This window comes from Peromyscus eremicus, unplaced genomic scaffold, assembly GCF_949786415.1.
Source record: "Peromyscus eremicus unplaced genomic scaffold, PerEre_H2_v1 PerEre#2#unplaced_432, whole genome shotgun sequence".
Taxonomy (NCBI): domain Eukaryota; kingdom Metazoa; phylum Chordata; class Mammalia; order Rodentia; family Cricetidae; genus Peromyscus; species Peromyscus eremicus.
Genome location: NW_026734668.1, coordinates 226,383 through 235,144, shown reverse-complemented (window position 1 = coordinate 235,144; position 8,762 = coordinate 226,383). Strand labels below are relative to the sequence as shown.

General features: G+C 49.5%; 1 protein-coding gene across 2 annotated transcripts; it reads right to left on the bottom strand.

The window, feature by feature from the left end:
• Window positions 1-718: 718 nt before the first annotated feature.
• On the bottom strand, window positions 719-6,813 carry LOC131901810 (uncharacterized). Of its 2 annotated transcripts, none has more exons than XM_059252881.1 (7): window positions 6,318-6,813; window positions 4,567-4,723; window positions 4,200-4,258; window positions 3,361-3,497; window positions 2,266-2,326; window positions 1,779-2,097; window positions 719-824 (listed from the first exon to the last, which is right to left on the bottom strand). In XM_059252881.1, the coding sequence occupies exons 2-7, from the start codon at window positions 4,628-4,630 to the stop codon at window positions 808-810; spliced, it is 657 nt and encodes a 218-aa protein (XP_059108864.1). In that variant the 5' UTR covers window positions 4,631-4,723; window positions 6,318-6,813; the 3' UTR covers window positions 719-807. The 2 variants fall into 2 exon arrangements, with proteins under 2 accessions (XP_059108864.1, XP_059108865.1); XM_059252882.1 differs by lacking the exon at window positions 6,318-6,813 and adding an exon at window positions 4,954-5,000.
• Between the last annotated feature and the right edge of the window lie 1,949 nt (window positions 6,814-8,762).

Below are 8,762 nucleotides of genomic sequence, written 5' to 3'. Positions count from 1 at the left end.
CCCTCTGCTCACATAGTAAAGTCTGATAGGCCATGGGACAGCAGAAAGTCCTCTTTGGAGGTTTTGCTACACAGGCTCAAGTTGGTAAGCACCTCTGGCAAAGCCTTTTCCCTGATGCCTGATGATGTGGGTGCCTTAACAGAACAAATAATAAACTGCTGGCTATATTAGTGCCTGAGAAAAGAAGGCAGTATTCACAAACATCTGGCGTACCTTTTTTTTAAAGAGTCAGCCTATACTTCTCGGTGCTGTACAACAACGAAACTTTATTTGTGTTCACACACAGATTACTAGACGCAGGTGATGCATCCTGACATATCCAAAGACATACAGGATTATTCAAGTATGCAAACAATGAAGAGACAAAAAATGCTGCCATAGTTACGGGCTCAGAACCTTGTGAACAGTCCGTTAACAGTCTGTTGCGCAGTGCAGCTTTGACGACACACAGAAAAATCCATGTCCTACAAACGAAAACAAACAAGAAGACAAGAAAACCAAAAAAGGGGTGGCAGGGGGATGCAAGGTCCAGAATATACAACCACAGTTAAGTCATGACCCTACCTCAAGATAGGTTTCAGAAGCCCACAAAATGCCTAAAGGCTTAAGAAAAGGAAATAAGCAGTTTGGACGGGAACTTTGTTGCAAACTCAGAAACAGAATTTGACAGGCAGTCTAGTGCTTGGCAGACCAGCTTTTCAGCTCTCTTAGGGCCAGAGCAGGGTGCTATCAAGACATCCAGTTGTCATTCGGTGAAGCAGAGTGTGTAGGCTGAGGGGGATTCCAGAGGCAGGTCAGCTGTGGTCTTCACTCCCCATCAGGACCTGCAGAAAGAAACGCAAGGGCAAAGTCGGATCACGAATACGTCCCTGCCTGGCTCTCCAGTCATAACGCCGTGGACCAAACGGTCTCAGGTTTTCACCGGGACCAATGAACAGACCTGTTCCTACCTGAATTCCTTCTCTCTGGCAGAGGTGCCACCATCAGTCCCAGCCAGCGTTTCCTTTTGGTCAAGCCCAAGATCTCTGCGTAAGACCCTGGCTCTGACAAGACGCCTCCATCTTTCACCCCCGGCCCCAGAGTTTCCGGCACAGCTTACATCGCCCACCCAGACAGACCTCTGTGAGAAGCAAGCCCTCGGGCTTCATTCAGCATCCCGTGTTCCCGGATATCCACCCAGAGTGGCTTCACACTCACACAGTGCTCTTCCTTGGCCATTTTTACTCAGAAGCCTTCCTTTCCAGCCTCCCTGGCTATGAAATTCTCCTCTCAATTCACAAACCTCTTCCTTGACGGACTTGAGATTTGCTGGCAAAATTCAGCCTGGGGAGGCATCCACGTGCCATGTCCACATGGAAAATGTCCCAGTCAGCAAGATGCTCTGCCTCCGTTCCAGACCCTCATCCCCTGTGCCTAGCCTCCCAGGCCTTCTCAGGCTGCTGCAGACTGGGGCACAACTATGGGCTGGGAGTCATTCCACCCGGTGCTATTGCTTCCACGTCATATGCCGCCTGCCCTCCGGAAAGAACTTGCCACTGGAAGGCCCCGCAGTTTTCTCGACTTCGGGGTGCTGGCCCTCTACTGTTGAGCAAAGCACTTGCTAAACCAAGATGCACCGAGTAGAACCTGGGTGCCACTTCTCAATCGGACCGAAGAGTTCGAGGCTCTGGCCCCCAGGCTGATGAAACCACCCACTCTAGCTACCAGTATCTCAGCACAACGCCCTCCAGTTTCCCCACCCTATCCACCCCACGTTCCTCCTTCAAGGAGCCAGCTACCTGATGTGCTGCAAGTGTCCTGCCAGGCCTGAGGGGAGTTATGCAGAATCAGGAGGGCCTCGGCAGCATCTAGTACCTTCTGCCTATCCACTTCAGCAGAGAGGGCACCCTGGTTGGAGACACCTGAGAGCTGGGTGGTGCCTTCAGGAACCAGGTTGTAGGTGTCATGGAGCTGGGTGTAGACTTCAGGGACCAGGCTGGAGGTGTCAGGGAGCTGGGTGTAGACTTCAGGGCCCTGGTTGGAGACATCATTGATCTGGTTGGAGATGACAGGAGCCTGGTTGGCATTTTCAGGGCCCTGGAAACAGATGCTGGAGACCTGCAAAGGAAGAGATGTGAGAGAGTGAATTCTGACAAGACACCCAACCACAACGGACTCTTCAGCCTCCGTTCCTTTCTACCAAACAGCCATCTCTATGAGCTTCTCCTCCGATTTCCACAGAGCCCATCCCGTCCAAAGACCTCGACCCCACTCATTTACCAGTACCTGTGCCGGCAGTCCAGGAGGGGTAGCGTTGATGCAGGGCTGCAAGAGCACGTTCGAGAACCTGAGAGCAAGCAGAGGAGAAGCCAGGAGGTGAAACACTCTGGATGACAACTACCGAGAGTACACATGGAGAGCCAGGGGCTCTGCAAGAGCAGGCTGGGGGGAATGTGAATGACTGTGGACAGGAGGGCAAATGGCATCCGTCCACTGGGCCTGGGAGTAATCCTCCTCCCACGTGACCCGTTTTCCTTCCAACCTCCTTCCGTAGATCTTCCTCTAGACAGTACTTTTTGTGAACTCTTTCCTTCCCGGGCACACTGAAGATGACCAAGAGCCATTCTGATCTGCACGGCACCAGGAAAGATGTGAGTATGCTCCTTTTCAGAGACTGGCTCTTGCCTCCATTTTTGCCCACTCCCCACCGGTCATGAAGGACAAGCCAAGCTCATCTAGCAGACACATTCTCTGCTGGCCTGGAACATTTCCCCGGCCTTCCAATTAAGCCTCCACATTTCAGCAGAAACTTCTCTCGTGTCCGTTCACTTCAGTGTGGGTGAATTGTCTCAACATTTAGACTGCCACTGCCTGCTGCATGCAGTGAGCTTGTCCTCTTTATTGCTCCTGTGTAGGATATTTTCCAGACATGCCCAGAGGGAGTGAACGGCTCAGAAAGCTCTTTCCCAAGCATGTCATATAGAAAATACCAAATCAGGGAGGATCCTGTCTGCAAGTTAGGCTGAAATATGGCTGTGTCATCCCCTATACGTTTTGGTCCCTTCCTTCCTTCCTTCCTTCCTTCCCTCCCTCCCTCCCTCCCTCCCTCCTTCTTTCCTTCCTTCCTTTGTCCCTCCTTCCCTCCTTTCTTCCTTCCTTCCTTCCTTCCTTCCTTCCTTCGTCCCTCCTTCCCTCCTTTCTTCCTTCCTTCCTTCCTTCCTTCCTTCCTTCCTTCCTTCTCCTCTTGCTCCTCTTCTTTCCTCCCCGTCTTGGTCTTCCTTCTTGCTGCTCCTACCCCCACCCCCGCCCCACAGCACCAGGCAGGAGTGTTGACACAGCACCCTAAGCCACAGCTGGCTCCATGGTCTTTTTTGTACTCACAAGCAGGGTATAGTCACGGGCTGGCAGTGGTCACATGAGAACGAAATCATCATTTGAGGACTCAAAGTCACCGGAGTACTGTTCACAGGTAAAAATGTTGTGGGCCAGTTTAGCAGCACAGGCACCTGGGAGTTTTCCTGCAAGGACAGACATCCATGTTGAAGATCAGGTCTGACCACCAAGACAGAAGGGATGGGAATGTTTTAAAATGGTGGCAGCCATGGAGATTGGCAGAGCTCTCAAGACCCTGGTCACAGCCATGGGAATGGCAGAGCTCTCAAGACCCTGGTCACAGCCATGGGAACGGCAGAGCTCTCAAGACCCTGGTCACAGCCATGGGGAATGGCAGAGCTCTCAAGACCCTGGTCACAGCCATGGGGAATGGCAGAGCTCTCAAGACCCTGGTCACAGCCATGGGGAATGGCAGAGCTCTCAAGACCCTGGTCACAGCCATGGAGTACATCAGAGCTCTCAAGACCCTGGTCACAGCCATGGGAACGGCAGAGCTCTCAAGACCCTGGTCACAGCCATGGGGAATGGCAGAGCTCTCAAGACCCTGGTCACAGCCATGGAGTACATCAGAGCTCTCAAGACCCTGGTCACAGCCATGGGGAACGGCAGAGCTCTCAAGACTTTGGTGACCAACTGCACAGTCTCACCATTTGGGTTTTTCCTGTGAGGGAGGATACTGAGACCAAAAGTGAAGTTATTTTCCCAAGGTCCAAGGCAAGGGCCAGACAGGACTGGTGCTAGAGCCTCAGAGTTTAGGACAAGTTGAAATCGTCTGGACAATGACTGCTGCCGTGCAGATCCTCCCTGGAGCAACTCATTCTTCTTACCTGCTGGGGAACTGTGTGAGGCGGGACTTCAGGCTGGTAAATGATACCCTGTTGCCCATCTGTAAAAGACCACGCAGAGCTGGGCTGAGCCTCCCTTCCCACCACAGTCTCCCGAAAAAGCACCGACCCTCCATCTGAGGACTCTGGTCACCATCAGTTTTTTCAATACCCCACCCACAACGCCTCTCCTTTCTGTAAGCGCGTGATACTTGGCACTGATAGGACCCCTTAAACCTGGACAGGTTAAGGGCTGGGGAGGGTTTGCCCAAGGTCAAGTGGAAAGGCTGTGGCGTGGCTGGTGGCAGAAGCATTTAGGATTACTGCTGCCAAACGGAGACCCCCCCACTCCCTGGCCAGAGACACTCACCCATGCCTGGTGACTTGGCGGGGCACTGCTCAGCATCCACATGAGAGTTGGGGTCAGCATCCATTGTTCTTCTCAGGCCTGAAGAGAGATGCCTCTTTCTCTGTGTACACTGTCCTTCTTTACAGAAGCCACAGTAGGCAAGGCTCCACCAGACTCCCTGAAATAGGGGATTGAAAGAGTCCTGTTAGTCACACATACAGGAGGCCTGACCTCTCCCCTAGAGATAGTAGACTCCTGAGAAGGTGTACTTATAGGTCTGGAAGAGGCAGAAAATTGTTTCGCCCCCGACTTGTTCTGATTCCATGGGCATGGCACAGTCAGAGCAAATTATGGGTTCTCTGGGACCCAGTTTGAACCCCCCCCCCTTTTGGTGATCTGGTCCCATACTCAATGTTAAGTTGGAGTCGCAAGTCCACTAGAAAACAGAATGTCTTTCAAGTTCTGTGTTCCGTGGCTCTAGGGTTAGGGGAGGCCACCAAAATGGCCACTGGAATTCCTACCCCCAGTGTACTTCCTCTACCACCAGATAACTCTATCTCTGGTGCCTAGAATCTTCCTGTCCTCCATCCTGCCATCTCTGGAACCAGTTTCCCCTCCCTTCTTTTTACCATGGTTTTTGTTTTAACCTGATCTCACCTGATTACTCAGAATCTCCCTCACACAAGTCCCTCTCTCACAACACCTTCTCCTAACAATCTGCTCTCCTAAGCCTCACAGAAGCCTGATCGTGCCTTTCCCTGCTCACCATCACACACACACACACACACACACACACACACACACACACACACACACACCTTCTTGTGCAACCACCACTCCCTGTTCTGTTGCTTCCTTCTGTGTCCTGCCAAAGCCAAGTGCTATTCCTGACTTATGGGTCCACCTTGAAATGTCTCCCTAAAGTCCTGACTTTAACTTGACTTCTGACCACCCACATGGAAGTGAATGAAATTGGTCATTAGCTCACGGGGTGCCACGTATTCCCTTTTCCCTGGATTATGGTTTATCCGTAAGCCCCATTTTAATCTTAATAATTCCTTTTATCTCCTTGGAAATCACTGACCCCATGCTCCTCATGAAATCATGTTCTACCCAAGCCAACTTGGCTGACTCCTGCCTAAAATCCCACTACACAGGAGGCTGAGGCAGGAGAATGGTGAGTTTGATGACAACTCATAACACCGGGACAACTTGACTCTGGTAGTAACCACAGTAAAGACAACAACAACGACAAGAATAAATAAATAATTATAGATATTTAATATCTATAATTTTAATAAATATATTTTTAATATATAATATTTATATTATTTTAACAACCCATAAATAATTAACAAAAGATTGTTGTCCTCTAGAATCTTGGACCTCTTACATCTATCTTCCTGTATCCTCCTTTTCCCCCAGCATTTTTCTGCAACCAAAAAAAATTTTTAAAAAAATCTTTTTTTGGCCCAGCGTGAAATGCTATGCCCCGTTCAAGCCAGGAGATAGTTCCTCAGCGGGCTGTTTTTCTCAGGACAGCCTACTCTCTGCTGTCAGGAAAACTCATGCCTTCTGCCATAGCCTCCACGAGTGGGCAGGCTAGGCGGGACAAGCCTCGCCTCTCTGGCCTCGCCTCTCTGGCCTTGCCCTGGTACACTTGCACGAGGAGGCAGAAAGCTGAAGGAACTGGGTTCCCAGAGACGCCAGAGAAGGGGGAGAACAGGCCGAGGAATGTGCAAATCTTATTTTGGATGCCAGCCCGTGGTTACCTCAGTGTCCAGCGGATCAGAAGCGAGGAGCTGAGTTCTGAGGCAAGATGCAGGTCCTTCCTCTGCCAACTCAGTTTCCCGCCAATGAGCTGCCCGAGCTTCTTTTTCCCTCCTCAGCACTTGTTGCTTCTGGACCAATGAGCTTGCAGAGTTCCTCCCCTCACACTGGCTTTGTCGCCACCTTATGGCTGCTCTGTGATCTACACAGTTCTCCCCAGCACCCAGTGTCTCTGGGGAGAGAAACCAGACTTCTGCTCTCTAGTGGTGTTTACCTGCGTTGCCTCCTTTTCGTGGGAAACTTGATGTGCCAGTGTTTTCAGCATATCTGCTTGCAAAGCTCCTGCTCGCCTTTCCAAAGTTCAGCACGTGGGGGCTTAAGGCGGGCGTCGGGCGTCTCACATGTCTTTACTCCCAGCACCGGAGAGGCAGAGGCAGGCCGATCTCTGTGAGTTCAACGCCAACATGGCCTACAGAGCGAATTCCAGGATAGCCAGTGCTGCACAGAGAAACCCTGTCTTGAAAAAACCAAAAAAAATAAAAAATAAAAAAAATAAAAATAAATGTCAGCCTGTGGCGGTCAGAGCGATATCTCAGTCTGTACGTAGTAACCACGAGGACCCGAGTTTGAACCCCAGAACACATATAAAATGCTGATTGTGGAGGAAGGATCTTGCGATCCCAACACTGGGGAGGCAGAGACAAGAGGAACCCTGGGGCTTGCTTGCCTGTCGAAGCAAATCGGTGAGATCCAGGTTCCGTGAAACACAGTGTCTCAAGAAAGAAGGTGAAGAGGGATTGAGCAAGACACCCAAAGTCCATCTCTGGCCCCAACACGCGCACATACACAGGGGAGTGTGCAGCCACACACACGCAACCCACATTCCAACCGTGTTTTGGTTAATTTCAGGCAACTATGAATAATGTGTACACAGCCCCTATATAGATTTCTTTAGAGCAGCGATCCTGGAATATTTCCCAACTTCATGATGCTTGTAGCTTCTTAGGTTTCTATTTTTTTCTTTCTCTTTTTTTGTTTTAAAATGTATTTAAAGATTTACTGGTTTATTCCGTGTGTATGACTTTCGTGCATGCATGTCTGTGCACCACAAGAGTGCAGTGATCTCAGGAGCTAGAAGAGCTTGTTGGACCGTCTGGGACCCAATTTTGTGGCAAATGTTTGTGAGCTTTCACGTGGGTGCTGGGAATCCAACCCAGATCCTCCAGGACAGCCCACCCATCTCTCTAGCCCCTAAAAATTCTTTTGAAAAATGGTCTCGCTGTGTAGCTCACGGTGGTCTTCAACTTGCTGTGTAGCCCAGGCTGTCCTCTGACTCGCCCTGGCCTTCTGTGTGCTGGGATTATAGACAGGAGCCCCATGGCGAGCTCACAATGGTTCTTTAACACACCGTGTTGAGCGCCATATTTGTAGTCTCAGATTAGAGCGCCACGTGTGGGAAGCAGAGTTTGATCTTGGACCACTTTTCTGTTCTTCCTGCTGATGGTGGTGGCATTTGGGGCCGGGGACAACCTTCGAGAACCAGTGCCGGGAGAGAGGACAGCAATTACCCTTCTTCCACTGACAGACATCCTTAATAACTCCCTGCAAATCTCCTTTCGTGTATGTCCTCTGATCTCCGTATTTCCCCAGTGATTTTCAAGCAAAGCTCACTAAGAGTGTTCACGTGCAACTCCACAATTGGGGGAACAATCCATTTCCCCCACCGTTTTTAGCCCGAGAAGACACAGCTGAAGACAAATACAGCGAACACTCTTTTATCTAAACCATATACTCACATTGGCTTGTTTCACCGGGTTCTTGTAGAGATTGAAGCTTCCCCTAAATAATTTTGGCATGCATCTTCTGAGAACTGTGTTGTGTCCCCAGACCAGCACAATAACAGTATCTCACCAAGAAAAGTCGTTAAATGCAAGTATTAGCCAGGTTGCCAGGCAGTCCATATTTAAATTCTCCTACCTGCCCCACTACATTTAAAAAATTTATCCTACTCCTTTTTGTTTTGTTTATTTTAAAAGTGATTTTCATATGATGTTGCAAAGGACTATGCTGTTTATGGAAGGTAACAGCAGTTCGTTGATTACTCTTCCATAATGCTATAATTGTGCATTACTTTTGTTCCAGAAAATCAGTTAGGAGTTTTGCATGTCCTCCAATCGTCTGTTAGAAAGGAATTTCAGAGCATGAAGGTTCAGTGAACCAAGTACAAAAGGCCAGGGCTACATATGAACCATCTTTCTTTGGATTTCATTAAAATTTAGCTTCTGGAAATTCTGTCCTCATACCCACACGAGTAAATATTTCTTCAGTACACTAAAATACTGGGTGAGAGAAGACAATTGCATATAACGATAAATAACAAACACCTTGAAAACAATGAATGAGTGTATGCGTATGCTGGCCTAATGGTAAAGGTCTATAATCCCATG

Bases quoted from the DNA above. Each gene is read 5' to 3' on its own strand.
- LOC131901810 (XM_059252881.1), bottom strand. From the start codon at position 4,630: ATGGATGCTGACCCCAACTCTCATGTGGATGCTGAGCAGTGCCCCGCC. The intron at 3,498-4,199 runs GTAAGAAGAATG...CTGTCCTTGCAG, and splicing joins CTCACACAGTTCCCCAGCAG to GAAAACTCCCAGGTGCCTGT. The intron at 2,098-2,265 runs GTACTGGTAAAT...CTTCCTTTGCAG, and splicing joins CTCCTGGACTGCCGGCACAG to GTCTCCAGCATCTGTTTCCA.